We start from the raw sequence: 24,008 nt of genomic DNA on the forward strand, positions 1-24,008 counted from the left end.
CCAGCATTGTCAACACTGACCACCAGTGGCTCTCCAGAATTCCAGGCAGGATTCCCCCCCCCCCAGCCCTATCTGAAGATAGCAGGGATCAAATCTGCTGGGATCTTTTGCATGCAGAGCTTTACTACTGAGTTACAGCCCCTTTCCCCAAAATATGTAGGAAGCGTAGTGACTGTAAGATTTAGATTAGAGCAGTGGCTCTGCAAGTGTTGGGCAGGTCATCCTTGGCCTAGGATGACATCCCAGCAGCAGTACAGTGCAACGTTCCAGGGCTGTATAAGGACTGAGACAGGTGGGGCCATCCTCCTGCCAGCTTCTGGGATGGTGGTGGATGGCTCTTGGCAGAAGACCCTCATGTGGGATTGTTGGGTGGCGGCAGCTGCACTATCCCATTCTGACTGAGGGAGGAGGCTGCTTGGGAAGAGCTGCTGCTTTGCTCCAGTGAACGTACCTGCTTGTGGTTTGAGGAGGGTGTGTGCCAAAGACGTCCTATTCCACTTCTAATGCTAATGGATTAGCATTGTAGTCTAAGGGTGGGCAGACTTCAAACTTACTTTGTCAGTTTGATTTGTACCCTGCCTTTCTACAAGGAAAATGGCACTCAAGGCCTGCAGAATCCAATTTGTTTTTTTTTACTAGAATCTTGAGGCCCACCAATCAGATCTGGGACCACGTGCAAAATATGGGCTCAGGCAGGGAGGCAACTGTATGCTAAGAATTAAGGAACAGAGTGACCCAGTTTGCTTGATTGCAGCATGGTCAACAAGCCACGGTGGCTTGTTATAACCCTATGTGTGCCAGTTTCGTGCTGTGTCATCTGAACCCAGGCACCATGGCTTGAGGGCAACAACCCTCAAATAACGCATGGGCTGTTGTTGGGTTATTTGAGGGTTGCTACCCCCATCGTTCGGATGACATAGCAAGCTGCACCAGCGAGGGTAATTAGGGAAATTTGATTGGCACATGTGGCAGGGGAATAAGCCACCATAGTTCATTTCCTTTGCTGAAATTGTGTCAACTGGCTGCCCCGCCCCTATGATAAGCCCATTTGTGATCAGTAACAGAACCAAGCTGACAAGTCCTTCCACACAAAAATCCTCTCCTGGTTCCCCCTTCAACTGTTCCTTTTCAGCAACCTAATTGGGGGTGATGGGAGAAAAAGCTTTGTTAATTGTTGCTATTGTTTGACAATTGGGAGTCGGAAATCCTTGCTAATCTACTGCAAACCACTCAGATCTACCAGCAGATCACAATCTACCTTCTCCTCTGCTTCACAGATTAGAGATGAGGAACGTGTTCCCCTCCAGATGTTGTTGTACTGCAACTCCCATCAGCCCTAGCCAGCACAGCAAGTGAAGGATGATGGGAATAGCAGTCTAGCAACACCATGAAGGCCATACATTACCTATCCCTGCCATAATTCTTCACATGGAGTAGTATGGGTTATACAACTGCACAAGAGAATCTCCATCTGTTCACTTGTGAAACGAATTATCAGTTGGTGTTGAGTTAGGGGAAGCCACAAAATAAAGTAGATCTGGGTGACGTTTGAAGCTCACAGTTTTGAGGAAGAGAGAGAGAAGGGGGGGGGCATGCAGCCTTTAGAAGACCTTCCAAAGTTCTGTCCTGCCTCAGTTTTCTAGCTTAGATATGCCTATATTGCCATTCTGACATCACCTACTAATTACTAGTATGATGACTGACAGCCAAACCCATTTATCTAGCAGTAACAGGAAAAACAAGTGCTTACTGTATCTGCTCTTGATAGGAGCACTGTAGCACCTTTCTCTCAATAAGTTTGTTGGTCAAGGCAACAGAAGCACTCTTAGATTTACATAAATGAAGCATGGAATTGGCAAGACTATTCTTTTAATTGTAACTCAGCAGCCTCCAAGCCTCTCCATAGGAAGAGACATTCCATTAAGCTGCTGTGCTTTCCCCTTTATCTGGGACCCTATTTCACCATTTCATGCTATGAACAGTCATTTTGCTTGAAGAGCTCTGTAGAACTAAAAAGCACACATCCACGTTTTAAAAAAATGTTTGGTCCCATAAAGAGAGATACCATCTCAGGTCTGTGCTAGTATTCTGCTGCCATCTTGTGGTTTCATAATTACCAGACATCTAGGTCTTGCATGGTAATCTGGAGAACCATTGCATTAAGACTCGAGGCATCTGGTCTGCCACATTATAACTCTTTCGAGTTTCCTAAAAAGGGCTCATGGGCTTCTTTAATGATACTGACGAGATACAGAGGAGACATCTTCCAGGTCCGCATGTCTCAAGATAGTTAACTACTCTTGTATAATGTCACTACCAGCACTCTGAATTACTCCAGAAAGGTTGATGGAAACCATAGTAATATCAGTGCAGTGTTTGAGAAAAGCTGCTTCCTTGAGAAAGCACTACTACTTCAGAGTTCTCCACAGAGACCAATACATGAAAGACCTCAGCCAATAAGCACTGCACCTGGGACTGAACTCTGCTATACATAAGTAGTCCAAAAAGCATAGTATGGGCATTAAAAAAGCACACAAATGTAGTTTTTGTTTTATCCCCTAAATAATATGATTCCCTTAGATTGCCAGCCCCCTGGGGACAGAACTATTAATGTCTAGAAAAGCTGTTGTAAGCATTTCTAAGCCCATGGGATAGAGTAGGATATAAAAACAAAACATCACATAGTTCTAAATCTATAGGGACATCTCAGCTGTTCTAGGTAAAGGACACACTGGTAAAATCCATGGAGAATAGATTGCAGTGCTTTAACCCTAACGGTTACAGTCGCATGAATAAGAAGATACCAAGAAGACCAGATCTGAAAGGCAGGGTCATAGCTTTCTTGCAAGATGTTTGTTGTTTAAAGGTGTGATAACCATGGGGAAGTCACACCTTTTTTCTCAAATGGCACCAGTCTATTCCCACTTTAAGCAATCACACACTTCATTTCTATACCAGTTATACTGCCATGGCAGTGGCAATTAAACTTTTGCTGTTTCCATTTTCTACCACTGTAGAAAACAATATAGCAGTTATCCTGTATCCCCTTGCAACTGCTTTTGAAAAGAACATTTTAATACAGCATCAATAGCTACTCGACTCCAGATCCAAATTGTTGCTTTATCATCTTTTCTGAGCGGATGCCACTAGCACACTAAACATTCCATCTGTAATCTTTACAACCCATTTGGTTGTAAGCTGGTACTATTTTCCCCATATTATAGCTGGGGGAGGAGAAAGACTTGAGGGTAAGATAGTGATGCATATAAAAGGGTCTAATGATGTTATTGTATTCTTTTCCCAATGCACTTAATGAGCCAATGTCTGTATGAACATTATTTCAGGAGAAACTCAGTTTTCTTTTAAAATTAGCTACTTTCTACATTTGGTTTTTGAAGAAACTCGCAGCAAGAAACAGTATGAGAGAAACTTGGAAGTCAGTTTTTGGGCATCCTATGATGGACACTGACTGCTTTGAACGAGTCAGGCCAATTATGCTGCGCTGATGTTCAGTAGTGGCTGCTAGTACTGATACTGTACTTACCTTGAGATATACTTGCCTTGCCTGAAGGGCAGAGCTATCTGTAATTCTGCTGCTGGGATTTTTGAATGACAGCACACCTGCTCCAGATACGTTTGTCCTCCTTAAGGCAATGCTATTGTCAATGGCCAATCAATCCCACACTTCAGTTCTGGGTTAGGGCTACTGTAGCAGTATTGAAACCTCTGGACTTTATGGGGCTACTACAAAGATGTGAATCACCTTTTGGGGGGTATAGAGCCTTTAGAGCATCTAGCAAAACCACACAACCTTCATGTAGGTAGAGACACTTCAAAATGATACTAGAGCAGGGATGGCGAACATGTGAGCCTCCAGATGTCGGTGGACTGCAACTCCCATCATCCTTTACTACTGGCTATGCTAGATAAGGCTGATCAGAGTTGCAGTCCAACATAATCTGGAGGGCCACAGGTGCCCCATCCCTGCATTAGAGCTTTTAGTGAGATGCTTGGAGATTGCTGGTATCCAATCCAGGGGCAAGACGGCTCATTGTAAACCAGCTGAAACAAACAGCTCAGAAACACATAGACTATGATTTCACCTGCCACTGCTCAAGCCTTTATAAAATATTTTCACAGCAGTATGCAAAGATGCAGATTGAATAGGCCCTTATTGATTTACATTCCACCTGTGCTCAAAAGAGGGGCTGTGCTATTTGCACTGGGTGAAAGAATGAACCTCAGACGACTGAGCAAGCTGGACACACTTTGGCCGGAGGAGATCAGGCTTTATTGTTTAAGCCAGACACATCTGTTTGGCTTTTATTTTAAAATCAAAATAAATAAATCAGGCTGTGAGTCTTTGGGGAGTTCCAGGGTAGAACTAGCCCAGAACAGGCGGCCTTTCTCTCCCACTAGCCCTTAGCTTTGGCAAAGAGTAGACACCAGGATTTTTCTTCTGCAGAGCTAAAGAACAAAACACTGCAGTCCCATGCGTAACCATAAAACCACAGCCTACCCCTCTAACAGTGTGAATCACTTTTGGAGTGTGCTGTTCCCCCTAGTGAAGCAGCACAGAAACTTATATTATAGAAAAATCTTTATTCACAAGATGGCACACTCTTTTGGTATGGCTGGCAGCACACAGAAGGAAGTTAGGGGACAGAAGAAGCTGTACTTCTCTCAAAAATCCCCAGAGGTCAGCCAGGTGGATATAGAGCTGGACATCTATTGAAGACAGTTAAGTTTTGGGGGGAGTTAAGTTTTGGGGGGAGGGATGGGAGGCTCCAACATGATGTGGTAGCATGTAAGACCACATTCAGAAGCTCAGGAGATTGACACAGAACAGACAGACTGTGCTGTATGTTCCACCCAAGGCAGGCACTGCTGAGTTCAGGATTTTACCTCCTGAACACCCTTGCCAATCAAGTCACTGCAGCTATTGCTACTATGTGACATTGTGCCAACTGCATGGAGAAAAAGGAAGAGACAGCCAAAGCACTGAGGTACATTCTATTACTGGCAGACCACTGCATAATGACTCTGATTGGAGGCAGTAGCCAACTATCAGCAATGGGTAAAAAGAGCCAAGTAATAACATCAGTCCCTGGCGCAAAGGCCAGAAGGGCTCTGTGTTGAACTGTGGTTGCTCTTGAGGCTATGGACTTCAGGTGGAAGATGAGGGACATCAGTACTGCTAAGGTCAATCAAGGTATTTCATTGTGTGCATGGATGAGGAAGTAGAAACTCTCAGGCTCATCTGGAATAAACTTTGCACTGTCTTGTTAGGATATTACTACTGAGGTGGGCCTTGTTCTGGCAGGAGGGTATGCGCTCAAAGCTAAAGAACCTCCAGCACCTGAGAAGCCTCAGAAAGGCAGAAGGCTACAGTTGGAGAGGCCTCTAAAAGTTGGAAAGGATCACAGAAAATATGTTTGGAACTACCTAAAATGATATCTGCTTAAAGACAAAGAATATAACTGATTTCATCAGTGTCCCTATTATGTGGGCTGTGTTTGGTCTTTTCCTGAATTACAAAGCCTTCTCAATAAGGAGTACTTAGAAGTTATTCCTCCAATCAAAAGTGCATGCAGTCCTAACCTCTGCTTATGATATAAGCTCACAGAGCAAGTAACACTTCAATCCAGCAACGAAGAACGCTGGATGTTTATATCCTTGTTTGAGCCCACTGGCACAAGTATCTATCTGGACAGAAAGCCATGTGCATGTCAGAAAAACTGACTCAAAAATGTTTCTTGCAGGCTACGTATCAGTAATGCTACGTAGGGATGATACAGGACTCTTTAAAAGTTTTTCATGGATGAAAAAATAGATTTTCAGCCTTAAAAAAAACAACCTTATTTCATCTGCCAATTCCATAAGCATAAGTAGTCCTTAAAACATTGCTTAACTCCAAGTACAACAATGAGAAACCATCATTATGGAGGAAAACTTTTGAAAAAAGTGTAGAACAAAGTTTGACCCCATTTGCCTGAAACTCGGGGATGGAGGGAAGTGCAACATGACTATATGATTTGAGGGGAAAAAGTCGCCCTTCTGCTCAAGTAATAGAACAGAGAGTCTCAAATGCAGCTTTGCGCCTGATGTAGAATTACAGTATGAGCAAGAATGCATTTTGGTAATCTTAGCATCTATATCAAATTTTTCTCATAAGTGACACTAGTTTGTGGGAACCCAGTGAATTTTCATAATTTCCAAGTACAGCTTTCTTAAGCTACAGTCACAGCCTGAAAGCAAAGTAAATCTGAAGGCCCATACAGACATGGCTATGGTGACTATGTAACAGAGTCCTTAGATTCCACTAAATAATAGATTCCTGCCCTGGATATAATATAGGATTATTAAGGGTTATAGCTTTGTAAAACAAAACCAGATCAGTGTCTGGCTTGGTAATTCCATCTTCTTCATTAATGGAAATAAACTTCCTGCAGAAGAATTACTGAATTCAGGGTGTCTATGTGCTCAGTATGGACAATGCTGGTTGCTAAACCACAGAAATCAGCAGCAGTGATTTAGGGTGCTAGCCCAGGATTTTCAGTGCTAGGGATGTGGTGCGCAAGGAAAGGGAATCTCATGATACAATTGAAGAGCTAGGCCAGATCAAACATTTCTAGGGAGACAAGGACAGTGAAACAAACATCACACCTCTTGCCCCTCAAGGTGGGCACATTTGTGTTAGGGATTCAAAAGCAGTACCTGCTTCCAGAATCACTTTTGTGTTAGAAAAACTGACTCGTGCATTATCTGGAGTCATCACAGTCTCCAACATGGAGACTCATTTGGAAGGCAAATACCAGTCCCTCCAAAGCTCTCAATTTTGGAGCAGCAGAGCTGGCCAGTCCCTGGGTTTTTCATAAATATGGGTTTGTGCTGGAGTGACCCCACACTGTTCCAGTGGTTTGAGCTGCAGCATACAGAAGAGAAAACTTAACACAGGCATTCTGGACAGGGTTATTGAAGAGGCAGTTCCTCAACAGCAAACAAGAGGTTAATAAAAGACGCCTTAAGTTAGTTCACAAGGTCTATAGTTAAGGACATAGAAAGGAAGTGAGCAAACAGACAGAAATACACAGAGTGTGCTGCGGAACCAGTTCCAAGTGTATCTAAGACAAGCCCTTGAAAGAGTCGAGGTTGAAGGCAGTGTCCAAGAAGCGCTGCAGTTCAGTCAGATGATTCTTTTTGTTGCCTGTAGCTGGTGCAGCAGCAGGTTCACGTCCCGCATACCTAGAAGAAGGAAAGCAGAAAAGATAGCATGCTTAGCTGCAACTGGTGTTCAAATGCTCATCCCCAGTCACACAAATCATGTGTAGGACTACGAAGTACTTTGGGCCCTTGTATTTGTAGCCCCATGGGTTTTTCCCTGAGTTAGCTGTCAGAAAGTAATGGATGGGCTTCCGTTCCCTCTGTAGTTTGGCTGAGTTGGTCCCACATCTACTTTGCCCTCTTTTCCTGGATTGGACCACTCCTGCTCTCCCGGTGCAGCTGGCATATCCCACAACCAGGAATCAGGGTAATCCCCTTAACTCCAATAACATCATCATCACTGAATAGCAGCTGAGAGCTAAGCCTAGTTAATACACATATACCCCTGCATTTACATATCCCATATCTTTATCACTGTGTGTGTGTGTGTGTGTGTGTGTGTGTAAAGCTTGATGTCCCCCTACTTATCTGACAACCTGGTTACTTACCACACTGGTTTTGCACGGTCGATGGTTGTGCGGAGTCTAGGTTTCACATAATCATAATATCCTTGGTTTTTGTGCTCTTCCTGGCACCAAACCAGGTCTGCATTTGGGTATTTATGGAATTCCTTCAGCAGGAGGTCAAAGGGGAATGGCGATAGCTACAAGCAATGGAAAAGGCCTCTGGTTCATAAGGCTTATGAGCTGTCAATATCATACACAAATTACAGTGAAGAAGATAGTGACTTTGGTTCACAAGTTCCACAGGGTAAAAGAAACCCAAGTAAGATGCTTACATAGTCAATAAGGGTTTTTTCTTTAAAATTCCAGCATTATTATGTTATCTGAAATCTGAGCTGCCTTTCCTGGTCAAAGGAAATTTACAGGTAGCAACACTTTTGGCATACATCCCTTTCCTTTGTAAGTAAAGGCAGATTACTTAAAGATTTACCTCCATCCTTACTCATGCATCAGGTGAGGAAGCAGCAAACCCACAAGTTCTAATGGGGATGCTCCCTGTAGAAATCTCAGCTGATCTGAACCCTTAAGTATTCTGCAAACTGCTGCTTATCTTTTAGTCAGACTGTTACCAAAGCTACCTGCCTTTCACAAGCCCACCTGATTGAGCAATGGCTCCACTTCAGAACTTTAGCCCACAAAGCTCAGCTGCCAAGTGTGGTTTCACTCTCCCCAGAAAAATATTTGGAAGGTTGGACTAGAATATTCAGGTAAGGGTTTTTGGAATATATTTTTGAAATTCAGCAGATTCCTTTTCTAAAATTCCTTTGTGTTTAAAGCTAGGATCTGAAATACTTTGTTTCAGTTCTCAGAAAGCCGTAGTACAGATCCATATTTCTAAGTCACAGAAATATATTTCCTACACATGCCCTACCTGCTCCACCCTTGTGATGGCTACATCTGCTTCCATCTCTCGGGTCTTACGCTCTCGAGTGAGCTCATAATAGACTTTGCCAGTGCAGAAGAGAACTCGCTTGACCCCATCTGGATTCTGCGCAGCAAGACCACTTTCTGGGATGACACGCTGGAAATGTGTGCCTGCAATGGAGCACACAGATAGTTATTATTATAAGTTATATAACATCATCAATGTGAATGGTGCTTTACAAAGTACAAGAGGACAGGTCCATGTACAGAAGAGCTTACAAACTAAAATTCAGCACAGGGAAAACAGAAGAATGGGAGGGAAGTGGAGGCAGGGGTAAACAGGGAAGTAAAATGAAGTTGCTTCTGGTGAACATGCTTAGGCTTACTTACAGGTCACAGTTAATGCTAGTGCACCCTTTTTCAGGGACAACTAATTCTGGTAGACACAGGCCAGACTATTCTCTGATGCCATTTACATGAACAAGTCGGAGCTGCTTAAACCACCAATATTATTAATGCAGAACCAAAACAGTGCTGCAAATAATGCTTCAGGGAACTTTGGTTCCCAGCTGCTCAACCTGAACCTGGGGTTCCTGGGTGAGACACAAGCAGCCATGGAAAATCAGTTCCTGTGCATGTCTCTCTTCTCAGGGAACTCAAAGAAAGAAGCAAGGCATTGTTTCTCAAAGTACACTGCCTCTCAGAGGAGCAAAGATCCAAAATTGGTTCCATCAGCAACCTTCCAGGGCATCATTTAATGATGGTAAGGACAGAAGTCCTTGTGCATACAGAAGACCCAGAAATACAATACTGCCCTATCTCTCTTCATGGGTCACAGTCCCCTCTAGGAAGGCAGGCAAAGCAACCAATGTGGCACTGTATTGTATTTCTGGTATTGCTAAGCCTAATTTGTCCAGAGGGCAGCTGCTTTTCATCACTGGCAATCTGCCAACTGGCAAATTCTAAGAATGAGCTAGAGTGCCCCCCCCCCCCCAAATGATGAGTCTCAGCGCCACCACAACATAAAATCCCAACAGGTCAAACAAGTGTGCTATTGAACTGTTACTCCAGAATACTGTGGCTGCATTTAAAGTGTTGACTGGGCAGTTCTCCTATATTCTCCCAGCAAGCGGAAATGGAAACCAGGGTGAACTCTGTTACATGGTAATATCTGGAGCAGGTAAAATGAAGCAAGTTCCTTTCGTGTTCCCTTAAGGTAATCATTTTGGGCATACACTCTACCCTGCTGTATTTTTAGCTACTATATACATTGTACAGGAGATGGTTTGAGAGCAGGTCTTCAGCTATAGTTGGGGTGGGCAACTTGTGGCCCTCCTGATGCTTTGGCTTAAAACTCCAATTGTCCCTGACCACTGGCTATGCTGGCTAGGGCTGATGAGAATTGTAGGCCAAAACATATGGAGGACCACAACTTGCCCACACCGGAGCTAAAGCTTAACAGCTTGTCATCAACCTTGCTGTTCTGTGGCAGCATGAAAAACAGCTCAGGTCACCAGGGGGCACAGCTGCCCCAAAGCAAGACTATCATTTCCTCATCTGACTACTAGGTCACATACCTTCCACCTCACAGTAGAAGACAAGAAAAGAAAACCTCCCTGAACCCAGTCCCAAGTCCGCTGTACCTGGCAACATGTCATCAAAGCTGGACCGAGCTTCAGGGTGACGCAAAAGTGACTTTGGAGTGAAGACTATCAGCTAAAAAGAAGAAGAGGAAAGCATTCCAGAGTTAGTGGCGATACTGGGATGGAAACATTTCCTGAATAAGCACTGAATTATTGTACTTACATTCAGGAGTTAATGAAAGCCCAATAATCTGAAGTCAGTCATATATAGATGTTGCATTTTTAAGTAGTCAGAATCTGACCCAAGGCTATTAAGAAAGCTCTGTCTATACAGAAATACAGAACACACATCAAGATGATTATACTTACCAATATATTTTCATGCTTATAAATATAGGCATTTTAATCCTGCTTCATTTATTCAGAATTTGTTTTACATAACAAACTGCCTTATTCTTATAGAATGACCCAGAGGATAGCAACATGAAGGGCTAAAAGACAATGGTGAAATACAGAGGGCCAAAATGACTGCAGAAGAAATCTAGGATGGCAATGTTTTTAGGAATGCTAATAAAGCTATATGCGATTTGAGATGCCATGGTCCCTTACCATATCGCAGATGGTGTTAGGGTGAAAGTCTTAGGAGTCAACACAGTTGTGTGAAATCCAAACTTTGCATCCACTGTGATGTTGCAAGAGATCCTGAATCATATTTCTTGGATCATGCAAGTTAGCAGGAGCAATACACTTAGATGAGCCACAGAAATAGAAGGCTCAAGCAAGGAACCTCAACTAGAGAGCGTGGATAGCTCAGCCATCAACAGTGGAGGTAATCACAAAATGGGTAGAGAATCTTCATCTAATCCTAGAATCTGGGGTCACCAAATGAAATGGATGGATAGTAGATTCAGGACAGATGGAAGAAAGGATATTCCCACACAATGCATGTGTGGAATTCACATGATGTGTGGAATTCACATGATGTAGCGATGGCTACTGGTTTAGATAGCTTTAAAAGGGAATTAGACCAAGTCAAGGAGGATTGCAGCAGCCATGGTGATCAAATGAAACCTCCATCTTCAGAGGCAGTAGATCTAAATACCAGTTGAATGGGAGCAACAATGGGGGATGGCTGTGCCTTCATGCCCTGCTCTGGCTTCCCAGTGGTATCTGGTTCATTAGTGTTGGAAACAGGATGCTGGACTAGATAGATCTTTCGTCTGATTCAGCAGGGCTCTTATGTCTCAAATCTGCTGATTTGACGAACAGCTCCAACTGCCAGCTGCCCTGGGACTGTAGAGCTGAAGGGAAGGAATCTAAGCATGTGTAAAACCTGAGCATAAGCTACACATATATGTATATTGCTTGTGAGATGCAGGCACGGAGCAGGCATAGGCCAGAGGGAATAAAGGCTTGCAAATAAAAGGCCTACAGCAGCAGTGGAGATTAGGTTACCATACATGAAAAGTAGTCTGGGAAGTTACAAACGAAGTATCTAGCAAAGTTACAAAAGAAGTATCTAGCAAAGTACAAGAACAGGGAAGTATCAGTTTCTGTAGTCAAATAAGATAAGTAAAGTTCAGGAAGCTTTGATGAAAGACAGTATTACCTGGAGAAGGGGATAAACAGCTTGCATAGGCAGAATGCTTGGAAAAGGTTGAGATTTAATCCATGTTAAAGGATTATTGATAAAAGGTATGGTTCAGACTGGGATGGGTAACTTCTGGAAATCCAGGAAACAGAAGTCGTCACCACTGGTTCATGGGATCATAGAATCACAACTGACCAAGCTTGGAGAAGTTTGTAAGACTGTCATTTAATCTTCTTTCATTATTCTACTTTGTGAGTGTGAGGTCTCTATTCTGTCTAATAAATTTGCTTTTGATCCATTTTGAAGAGCCTGTGCCATTTTACTCAATAAAATAGGCAGCTACCCCTGAAACAAGTGTTTCCTCTGCACAGAGAGATTAGCAGGACACCTTGTGCACTTAAACTGGCATTCAAATGGTTTCAGCTGCATCCTATATGCAGTCATAAATAAAAATAAATTCCTACAGAAGCACACCCTGGCCTCTGCCATCGGCCAGGGGACCAAGGGCTACGGGACTGTGGGGCTTTGGGGTGTGTGTATTTCATTACAATCCACGGCAACCTGCCTTTTAGATTGAAAGGTGGGATATAAACCCAATTATTGAAAAAGGCAGGTTTATTTAAAGTATATCAGCTCCAACTGCTGACTCAGCCTTTCCAAGGCATGAATGTGCAGAAGCCACATGAAATTTAATCATTGAAAGAAGCACAAGGCATGAGAGTTGAAGAGGAACTGAAATAATTTGGTCCATAAGCATTCATTGAACAAATCAGAAATAGAGCTCCTGCTGAATGGGGTGCTGTAAAAGTCACAAGTAATAGTGCTTGCAGCATATTAAGAATTCATCAATAGTGGCTTGGTTTGCAAGATACTTTCAATTTGCTTCTGGTTCCAGGTTAGAGGCACAGGTTTCATTTCTATCGTACAACAGAGCTTTGACTTTGCTTGATGCAGTGATAAAACGGGAACAGAAAAAGCTCTACGTACAAGTTCAGAGTCTTTTAATCATCCCACTTGTGTCATGTGTTGCTCTCCACTGGGCTTTTTTCCTTAATTAGAGCTGGAAGACTACAGCGGGGGAGGGGAAAGCACATGCCCCTTCTGGGCTAAGGAAGTCATTCTTCATACTGACCGGCTTCCGGAAGGGAAGAAGTATCTGCCTCCGCACAACATGGAAAAAGTTTGCTGGTGTGGAGCAGTTCACTACAATCCAGTTGCAGTCATACAGCTGGCGCACATCAAAATCATCTAGTTTCTGCAGGATGACAACAATGAGAGTTCAGAAACAGCTGGAAAGAACTGCATGCATAGACACATGGCCAAGTAGCCACCCCACCCCTAAAATCAGTTCTACAGTATTCACGTCTATCATACATTTCTTTGATTGCTAGTGAAGGATCCAATATGACCTTTATTGTCCAGGTAATACCTTTATTGCCCGGGTAATACCTTTACTGCCCAGGTATTATAGCACCAAGACTCTAACTGATAATTCTGGGACATGGCCTCACTGCCCAAGACTAAGCAGCCATTCCATGTGCTACTGTCTGATATTTTGCAGATGTTTCCGGAAACCTCTTCTCAATACTGTAAGAAATAGGACTGGTGTGTACATGTGCGCGCGCAAGTAGAACAAAAGAAAGGATCAGAAAGCATGCTTTCAGAGACACAACTCACTGGGAAGACATCTGGATCATCATTGCACATTTGCAGGAATCGCTCTGGTCTGGCAGAAGAATGCTCAGGGCCCTGTAAACAAACAAGGCCTTTCAAGGATCTGGATTAAAGCTTATCCTTGGGTAAACAGTACAGTGCTTAGGCACCAGCAGTAGTCAATACTTTAAAGAAAATGTGCATTTATTCCATAATTCTATGATAACGTTACTATTCTGAGTGCAGAGTCCCAACTGCACTGTCTTACAGATGTACTCATATTTTTCAGTTTACCATCTGATTCAGAACTTGCCATGGAGCCCAGAACACCAGGCTTTATTACTCCTCACATCCTTTCTAGCCATGCACAAATTTGCAGTGGAAGCGAATGTGCCAAATTGGCCCATAATCCGTAGCAAGCTTATGGGGTTCTAACTCCCTCAACCCACAGAGAAGCATTTTCCATTGTGGTAAACAGTTAGTACAAGCCTATCCAATGTCTGAATGCAAGAGATAGAAAAAAGGCTGTTTATTAATAAGAGTGCTTCCTTACCATGCCCTCCATGCCATGGGGAAGCAGAAGTACAATGCCATTTTGTCTCACCCACTTGGCCTGTCCAGAGCAGATGAACTGGTCAATAATACACTGAGCTGTATTGTGGAAGTCACCAAACTGAGCTTCCCACAGCACTAAAGCGTTGGGGCTGGCCATAGCAAAGCCCAGCTCAAACCCTGCAATGACATAAATTAAAAATGTGCTTTTCTGGAACATGATCAACTGGAGACAATGTTAAAATGACCATCCCTTAATTCCTGTAGGGAACAGTGAGATGTACGTACCCAGGACTCCATACTCTGAGAGAGAGCTATTGCAGACTGTATACGGAGCTTGGTTTGGCCACAGATGGTTCATGGGAATACAGGTCCTCTTGTCAACATTCTGATCATGCAAGACATGGTGCCGATGGCTGAAGAGTAATGACAATGGAAATGTTGCTCAAGGACAATTTAATTAGTTAGAGTGGCCTTGCAAAGAAGATTCTAGTCCTAAAAAAAGTTTATCCATTTGCCCATACATACTTATGTCAGTCACATAGATTTATACCGCTCTAGTCCAGGTTTTGTTTGTAGCTGTAGAAGCAATAAACCAAACTCTTTATTATTATGACCTGCTGTTAGTACTACATACATTTGTACTTTGCATGCCTAAAAAGGAGTCTCAGAGTCTGTTAAAGGAAGACTGGCCAAATACAGCCAGGTAAACACTTTACCTGAACGTTCCTCTCTCAACATCCTGTCCGCTCAGTCGGATGTGGATTCCCTCTTTCAGGAGAGAGCCAAATGACATGTACTCTGCTAAAGCCCAGTCTACAGTCCTGTTGGTAACCATCTCTCCACGTGTTTTTAGAATCCTGCTTAAGCCTGCAGATATAAAGAGTTTTCAGCCTGTCTGGAAGAAACTACAATGGTTGCTCCCAAAATGTTAATTAATTAATTAATTAATTAAATTTATCAATCACCCATCTGGCTGGCCACCCAGGCACTCTGGGTGATGTACAAAGCATACAACAAAACAGTCTAAAACAATAAAATTCTACAATAAAAACATTTTCTAAAATACCCTAACCCACCCCAAATGCCTGCCTGAACAACCACGTTTTTAATGCCCGGCGGAAGCTCATTAAAGAGGGGGTATGGCGGAGTTCCCTAGGGAGGGAGTTCCACAGAGTGGGGGCCACCACAGAAATGCCCTCTCCCTCCCCACCAGTCTAGCTGTCCTGGCTGATGGGGCAGAGAGAAGGCCATCCGAGGCTGATCTTGTTAAGCGGCCTGTCTGATGTTGCTGGAGGCGCTCCTTAAGATAGGCTGGGCCGGAACCATATAGGGTTTTAAAGGTCAAAACCAACACCTTGAATTTGGCCCGGAAAACATCTGGTAACCAGTGCAACTCCTTCAGCACTGGAGTAATGTGATCTCGCCGGCGGCTGCCTTTAATCGGGCGAGCCACCGTGTTCTGTACTAGCTGCAGCTTCCGAACCATCTTCAAGGGTAACCCCACGTAGAGTGCATCACAGTAGTCTAAACGAGAGGAGACCAGGGCATGTACTACCGATGGGAGCAGATGGTTGGGAAGGAAGGGGCGCAGCTGCCATATCAGATGGAGTTGATACAGCGCTGTCCGGCTCATAGCTGACACCTGAGCCTCCATGGACAGCTGGGAGTCCAAAATGACCCCCAGGCTGCGGACCTGGTCTTTCAAGAGTAGCTGTACCCCATTCAACTTCAGGTCAATATCCCCCAGCCTCCTCTTGTCTCCTCGGTCAAAAGTACCTCGGTCTTGTCACGGTTCAGCTTCAGCTTATTCCTCCCCATCCAGCCACTCACCATCTCCAGACATTTGGACAGGGATTCTACGGCCAACCTTGGTGAAGATTTGAACGAGAGGTAGAGCTGCATGTCATCTGCATATTGATGACACCACACCCCAAACCTCCTGATGATAGCCCCCAGCGGCTTCACATAGATGTTAAATAGCATCGGGGAGAGGATGGAACCCTGTGGCACCCCACAAGTGAGCGGCCACGGGTCCGAAACCTCCTCTCCCAGTGCTACCCTCTGGTACTTGCCGGAGAGGAAGGACCAGAACCACCACAATACAGTGTCTCCAATGCCCAACCCCAACCCTTCCAGGCGGTCCAGGAGGATACCATGGTCAATGGTATCAAAAGCTGCTGAGAGGTCAAGGAGAACAAGGAAGGAGCATTCACCCCTATCCAAAGCCCTCCTCATATCATCCACCAAGGCGACCAAGGCCGTTTCTGTCCCATGCCCAAGCCTGAAACCCAACTGAAATGGGTCTAGATAATCGGCTTCTTCCAAGTGTGCCTTCAATTATATTGCCACCACCCGCTCAATATAGACTCTGGGACGATACTGTTTACACTCATGCTCAAACCTGGCACCCAAGATGTCTTGAAATACCACTGCTTCAGCAAACATATGGTAAAGTAGTGAAGAACATTAAAGATCAAGGTACAAAAACAAATGTGGAGAAAGAACAAAGTTGAATAAGCTTGGTTCTGAAGATCGCTTTTCACTTTAATTTGCTAACAAAATTGATTGGCATTAAGCCAAGCCAAAGTGTACTGGGACATGTTATATGGGGAATGCTTACACACTCATGAAAGCTAAAAGAGTCAGCAGAGAACACAAATTGCTGAACATTCCATTAGTTGCTGAACTTCTATCCAAGGGACTTCAAGGAAATGTGCAAAGATATTGCAGGCATGGGGTCCTTAAGGGCCCCTGCAGATAGGAGAAATGATACATCGCTATTACTTAGCCCACTGTGACCTATGTTCATGATGGGCTGCGCAAGAGGACTAATGTCATAAGGTGGCTCTTGAGTATTCCCCCACATGCTGCCCACACAGCTCTCAGACTACCTAATACAAGCATGTCACTACAGTGGAACATCCAACAATGTCTTCACTCATAGGTTGATTTCCCCAAGTTGTTCCCACTGTCTGCTCCCCTAGTTCATCCTGCAGTTTAAGAGTCTACCACTCTGGCTAGACTCAGTGGTTGTCTTATGGCTTATTACTCAAAGAAGCTCAACGTTGCCTTCTCCAGTGCAAGCCTTCACTACATTAAAAAGTGAAACCTATGGAAACTACTTGTCTAGACAATCATACCGCCATGAATTGTGAAATTTTCAACAGGCACTGAGCTGGCCACCTTTCCTATATGGGCCAAATCTTCTTCATTCAGACCAGTGGAAGGGCAGGTCATGCTCCTGGGTTGACCATCCAGAGTGAAGAAACCTGGGGAAGTAAAGGAAAACACATTAAAGGATACAACTGATACTCACAGGAGGAACACGCTTTTGCTGCTAGAAAAATAATTAAAAGTTACACTGAGAATTTCCTTTTGAGAGGAATAAACTTGGCAAAGAAACCATGCTGAGCTAAACTACTGAACAGGATATTCCTTGCCAGAGCATCTGTAGAAAGGACAGAATTTGTTCAGCAAGTGCCCTTCTCTTCAGCGCAAGTGCATTTTGTTTACCAAGTGTGCAAAGCTTACCACACTTGGTCATTGTACTGAACTTTCAGTACTAGAAGAACTGAGCAAGAGTATCTCCTTTTAGTGCCAGGAACTGCAAGTGTAATCTATTGGCAGAAGAGCTACTGCTTAACTGAGGCCATTAGGAAGCAGCCAGTAACATACCCGGCCATGGAGAATCTAGCCAATGCTTGATGTGAAGGATTTTCTCATCCTTGGACCTGGCATGGGCCTCTTCACAGATCTTATCGTACTTGGAAATTTCCTCCTGAAATGCATATACACAATTTAGACGTGAGGCGAACAACCAAAATAGGAAAGAAAAATAATTTTTAAAAGGCTCTGACTGCAACTGGGATTGTGATCGGAACAGGGACAGGGGGCTTGGCAGGAGCCAGGAGGAGCCAGTGGCAGCCTCTCCAAAGTGCTGTTTGGGCACTCTTGGAGGGGCTATCACTGGCAAGGTGCACTGGAAGCAGCTCAGCTGCTACCGCAAACTCTGATCGTGGCTGTGCTCGGGAACACAGGCAGGGGTTTCTGCTGCTCTTACCGAGCGGCTCGCTGCCCGCTGCCCTTTACTTATGATGGGTTGGCATGTCCGGGTTCAGACGACATGCCAACACATTGTGGATAAAACAACCCCTAGAACAACCCATGGGTAGTTGCCATGGCTTGTTCCCAAAAATTAATCAACCCTGCGGTTCGCACAACCCACTGTGGCTTGTTTCAGATAACAACTTACAATGGGTTGTCATATTATGTGTACCCAGTCAATGGGTGGGTTCGCACAATCACAGAGGGATCCCTGCACAGGCCTGTCGTAAGCCCTAATTAGCATAATTACCCTCACCAGGTGTGGGTTGTCATGACCTTCAAACCTGGAGAGGGTGGGTGGCTGGGGTGGTTTACAAACCACCCTGAAAACCATGGCTTGTTCTAGGGTTTCAGGGTGGTTTGTAAACTACCCCAGCCATCTACCCTTACCAGATTCCAGACATCACGACTACCCATGCATAATTATGCTAAGTAGGTGGCTCATGAATGGGGAGGGAAAATAAACCATGACCTTATGAGCCTGGTCAATACCATGCATTCCCCCCACCTCAAAAAACCCTCCACCCCATGACTCCAATCCCTCCCCCCAGGCCTCTTCAAGCTCTTTAGGTGATCTGCTCCATTCACAGGGTGAAGATCCATTTCAGAGTGGTTAATAGGGCTGAGAGGAAAAAGCACTTCCTCCAATCCAAATTACTCTAAAGGGCTTTGTAGTCTGCAAAGGGGGTGTACCCCTTAACAGCTTAAGACTGGGATGGGGAAGCCTTTTCTGCCCAAGTGCCACATTTTCTCATGGCTTATCAACTGCGGTCTTCATGCCAGCAGTGCATTGGGCCAACCATACTCTCCCTCTCCTTCTCCCCTCCCCCATTCATACACACATTTTCCAACATCACACACATATTCAGTATACACTGGGACATACTGGGCACTCTATGATAGGGTTCACACAACACGCTAACCCATATTCTGTGGTTGAGTGTGGGCTGTTGTTGAACCATTATCAGGTTGTCGGAATGGAGAAGAGGGTTTTCTACAGGATGGCTTGTTAACCATGAAGTGTGGCTTATTTTTCTTGAACAAGTTATCTTGAGAACCCATGATTTGTTGTTGGGTTGTTCAGGGTGGTTAACAAGCCACCCTGTGGAAAATGCAATGCATTCAGACAACACGATAACCCACCCTGTGGAAACCGTGCTGCATTCAGATAACACAGTAACTCACGGTTCAACAACAACCCACACTCAACCACTGATTGTGGGTTAGCGTGTTGCGTGAGCCCAGCCACTCTCTGCTTTACCAGCCTAATTGGTTTCCATATTGGCTGTGGAGCAGGGCCATTAAGGGACCATGGCTAGGGAACAGTCTAGCAGGCCAGACTGAGAGAACTAGTGGGCTGCATTTGGCCCACAGATTCCCCACTCCTGGCTTAGGCAGTACTGGAGCAAGTGACACAATTGTAGTTGGACATGACTGAGTGCAAATCCTTAAACCCCAATTCCCTCCCCACAACTCTATCTAGAGAGAATGTGTGTAAGAGAAGGGTTAACAATCTCCTCCACATGCTGTGTAAGAGGAGAAGGCTATGGGGATTTCCCCATCCCTCCCCTCCCGCACAATTCCAACTCATGTATTTAGTTTGCAGGTAAAGGGAAACTACTAGGCAACTTTCCCCCCCCAGAATCACAGCTACAACTCATTTGCTTCATTTTGTGTGTTTTTGATCAGTGATGGAACAATAAAACTGGTCTCCTCTCAGCAAGAGTTATAAGATGATCATGCAGCATGATTCTGGGCTACACAATACAAACCTGAATTAAGGTTTAGCTGCAATATTTGCTTGGACGATAGCAGGGAAGAACGCCTAGGCCATGAAGTGACAGTAGCACCCCCCCCCCCCCCCCGGTATTTTAAAGATTCCTATGTTCTTGGCCTCTTTGATAGTTTGCTTGCAGGTTCATTCTCCCCAATTACTTCTTCAACTTCCTCTTTAGGTTCCATTTATAACTTTCCTTTCATCCCTTCTAGTTCATGTTTCGGATGCTGCAACTACCTCCCGTAGTCAGCCTAAAGTAGTGACAATCTTGCCATATACTAAAGATAGACAGCAGCAATTTTATGTAACTGCACATGTACTTTTTAGTCTGCACTTTTGATCTCAGTTGAACTCCTCCCCCCGTTTAGTCATTCCAAAAAAGAAAAAAAGGAAATAAGTTTATAAGGCATCTCTAAGAGGTTCTGATGGGTCACTGGCTACAGATTGTCAAATCATAAATGAAAGTACCTCATACTCGGACTGATTTACCACTCCTTGTGAAATTAGTGTCTCAGCATATTTCTGCAGCACAGGCTTCTGCTTTCGGATCTGCTTGTACATCAATGGCTGAGTGAACATTGGCTCATCCATCTCATTGTGTCCATTTCGCCTGTAGGATACCTAGCATATTTGAAGGAAAAACATTAAGTCAGCCTACATATTTTATCTTCCCAAACAAAAATAAGTTTCCAAGCTTATTAACTATTTGGAAATGCTTGATACGAAGAAGTTCAGAGGCACTAATTTTTCTCTTATATTAGCATAAAACAGAAGCAATATTCCCTGGAGTGTTTGCACACAAGCAAAATAAACACAATTCAGAGGCTGGATCCAGAAATCTGCCACTGGAAGGGGGCAGGCAGAAACTGTTTTTCCTGTCCCCTCCTGTCCCCAGCAGCTCCTACAGCTGCCCTGAAAATGCCCCAAAGAGGACTGGGGAACCCTGCTGAGTGGGGTGTGCTATGGCGTAGGGGTGATGGTGGAAAAACAGGTGGAGGCACCTTCTGCTTCTTTCAAAGGAGAGGTCTCCACCTGAATTTTTGCAGTCTCCCTCTTCCCCCCATGACACGCTCACCCCAGGTTGGTGTGCACTAGAGATGAGGCCTTCTCAGCATTGCCCCCAAACTTTGAAACTCTCTTCCAACTGGCCTAGGCCTTGCCTCTTCAGCACTGGCATTTAGGCAGGCCTTGAAGGTCTTCAAGTGCTGCCTTTACCGGTTTCATGTCATCAGAAGAGCTTCATAAATAGGTTTTAATTGTGTAAGTTTTAATGTTGTAAAGCTGCCTTGAGTCCCAATATTGGGAAAAAGGCAGGATATAAATATACTACTACTACGACTACTACAAATAATAATAATAATAATAATAATAATAATAATAATAATAATAATATAATTTATAGGCACCTGTTTTGATATGATCACCTATGATGTGTACCTTGTTTCTCATTTCTTTTGTACACAGCCCTCCCAAAGTAGCTTAAAATGTATTTAAAATAAAATAATCAAATGACCCCAGAGATTTCAGCTTGATGTTTACCACAAGAGCTAATGTTCCCTCCTAAATGTGTTTGGCCACAGCATGAAGAACTTCATCAGGAGGGCTTTAAAATGAATTCTACGGGGAAGGGAGATGTAAAGTTGGGAGTAACAATGGACGAAGGCTCATGCACCGCAACAGAGAGAACAGCGCTAATAGCGCCCAATAATAGTCTTCAGAAACATGTAGGAAGAAAGCCAGACTATGAAGCACATGGTCTTTGATGTCTATTTACTAATGCCCAGAGTATGGGAAACAAACAGAACGAACTTGAACTCTTAATACAAGAGGGAAATTATGACTTGATAGGTGTAACTGAGACTTGGTGGGATGACTCTCATGAGTGGAATACAGCAACTGAAGGATATAACTTGTTCAAAAAGAACAGGAGGAACAGAAAGGGAGGTGGGGTTGCACTATATGTTAAAAATACTTATATCTGCACAGAAATACAGGAGGAGGAGCTTGGTAGCCCCATCGAGAGCATCTGGATCAAAATAAATGGAGCAAAGAATAAAAGGAACCTGGTGGTCGGAGCCTACTACCGGCCACCCAATCAAGGAGAAGACGAGGATGAAACTTTTGAAAAGCAAATAGCCAATGTTTCAAGGAAGCATGATGCAATAGTAATGCGGGGCTTCAATTTCCCTGATATTTGTTGGGAGACAAATTCTGCAAAACATGGCCCTTCCAGGAAATTCCTGACTTGTGTGGTGGATAACTTCCTCCTACAGAAAGTAGAGGAAGGAACTAGAGGATTGGCTATCCTTGACTTGATCGTAACCAACACAGATGACTTAGTGGAGAAAGTAGCAGTTACAGGAACTCTGGGGGAAAGCGACCATGTTATACTTGAGTTCTTGGTTCTAAGGGAAGCAAAAGCTGAGTGTAGTCAAACACGAACCCTGGATTTTAGGAAAGGTGATTTTAATAAACTCAGAACAATGATAAGTACGGTCCCATGGCAAGTGACTCTAACGAGAAAAGGAGTCCAAGATGGGTGGGAGCTTTTAAAAAAGGAAATTCTCAAGGCACAATTACAAACAAGTCCAACAAGAAGAAAAGGTGGAAGACAACAGAAGAAGCCAATGTGGCTTCACAAAAAGCTTAGAGATGACCTGAAAACAAAAAAGGACACATATAGGAAGTGGAAAGAAGGCCAAGCAACAAAGGAAGAGTACAGGCAGGTAGCACAGAATTGCAGGGATGGTGTCAGGAAGGCTAAAGTTGAGAACGAGCTGAGGTTAGTGAGGGATGCTAAAAGCAACAAAAAGGCTTTCTTCAGCTACGTGAATAGTAAAAGACAGAGGAATGAAATGGTGGTTCAGCTATTAAATAAGGATGGCAAAATGATAACAGATGACAAAGAAAAGGCAAAGGTGCTCAATTCCTACTTTGGCTCAGTCTTCTCCCAAAAGAGGGTCTATGCCCCCCCTGGCAAAGGCAAAGTACAGGCCGAAGGGGCGGGATTGCAGCTTGAGATTGATAGGCATATGGTCAAGGAACACTTAATTACTTTGAATGAGTCCAAATCTCCAGGGCCAGATGAACCCTAGAGTAATAAAGGAACTGGCAGAAGAACTCTCAGAACCACTGCCTATTACATTTGAGAAATCATGGAGGATGGGTGAAGTGCCAGATGACTGGAGGAGGGATAATGTTGTCCCTATCTTCAAAAAGGGTAAAAAGGAGGAACCTGGGAACTACAGACCAGTCAGCCTGACATCAATCCCTGGGAAAATTCTGGACCAGATTATAAAGCAATCCATCTGTAAGCACCTTGAAAACAATGGAGTGATTACTCGAAGCCAACATGGATTTGTCAAGAACAAATCCTCCCAGATGAATCTGATCTCATTTTTTGATCAAGTAACCTCCCTTGTGGACCGTGGGAATGCTGTAGACATCATATACCTCGACTTCAGCAAAGCTTTCGACAAAGTGCCCCATGATATCCTGATGAGCAAACTAGCTCAAAGTGGGCTAGATGAAACAACGATCCGGTGGATCCATAGTTGGCTACAGAATCGGACTCAAAGAGTGCTTATCAATGGGATCTTCTCAAACTGGGGAGAGGTAATGAGCGGGGTACCGTAGGGCTCAGTCCTGGGCCCAGTGCTCTTCAACATTTGTACTAATGACTTGTAGGAGGAGGTGCAGGGAATGCTGATCAAATTTGCTGATGACACAAAATTGGGCGGGATAGCTAATACTTTGGAAGACAAAAACAAAATTCAAAGTGATCTTGATAGACTGGAGCGCTGGGCAGAAAACAACAAAATGACATTTAATAGGGATAAATGCCAAGTTCTGCACCTAGGAAAAAGAAACCAAATGCAGTTACAAGATGGGGGATACGTGGCTCAACCACACTACAAGTGAGAAGGATCTTGGAATTGTTGTCGATCGCAAGCTGAATATGAGTCAACAATGTCATGTGGCTGCAAAAAAGGCCAATGACATTTTGGGCTGCATTAATAGAAGTATAGCTTCCAAATCCCGGGAAGTACTAGTTCCCCTGTACTCAGCACTGGTTAGGCCTCATCTGGAGTACTGTGTCCAGTTCTGGGCACCACATTTAAGAAGGATGCAGACAAACTGGAGAGGGTTCAGAG

The 24,008-nt window shown here is 44.1% G+C and overlaps 1 protein-coding gene across 5 annotated transcripts in view; it reads right to left on the reverse strand.

Annotated features, from left to right (window-relative positions):
* Positions 1 to 4,093: 4,093 nt before the first annotated feature.
* Positions 4,094 to 24,008, reverse strand: part of OGDH (oxoglutarate dehydrogenase) — a 71,480-nt gene continuing 51,565 nt past the window's right edge. For all 5 annotated transcript variants that reach the window (XM_084803881.1, XM_084803878.1, XM_084803882.1 and 2 more), the window contains 12 exons: positions 20,323 to 20,475; positions 17,649 to 17,751; positions 17,114 to 17,242; positions 14,690 to 14,840; positions 14,259 to 14,386; positions 13,972 to 14,150; positions 13,443 to 13,514; positions 12,898 to 13,020; positions 10,235 to 10,307; positions 8,599 to 8,762; positions 7,713 to 7,867; positions 4,094 to 7,245 (listed from right to left, as the gene is read on the reverse strand). In XM_084803881.1, coding sequence (XP_084660007.1) covers positions 7,125 to 7,245; positions 7,713 to 7,867; positions 8,599 to 8,762; positions 10,235 to 10,307; positions 12,898 to 13,020; positions 13,443 to 13,514; positions 13,972 to 14,150; positions 14,259 to 14,386; positions 14,690 to 14,840; positions 17,114 to 17,242; positions 17,649 to 17,751; positions 20,323 to 20,475 — 1,551 coding nt within the window. In that variant the 3' untranslated portion in view covers positions 4,094 to 7,124. The remainder of the gene's footprint in view (positions 7,246 to 7,712; positions 7,868 to 8,598; positions 8,763 to 10,234; positions 10,308 to 12,897; positions 13,021 to 13,442; positions 13,515 to 13,971; positions 14,151 to 14,258; positions 14,387 to 14,689; positions 14,841 to 17,113; positions 17,243 to 17,648; positions 17,752 to 20,322; positions 20,476 to 24,008) is intronic.

The sequence above is a fragment of the Heloderma suspectum genome, chromosome 6, assembly GCF_057233095.1.
Source record: "Heloderma suspectum isolate Gila_16-S chromosome 6, 16-S_ref, whole genome shotgun sequence".
Lineage (NCBI taxonomy): Eukaryota > Metazoa > Chordata > Lepidosauria > Squamata > Helodermatidae > Heloderma > Heloderma suspectum.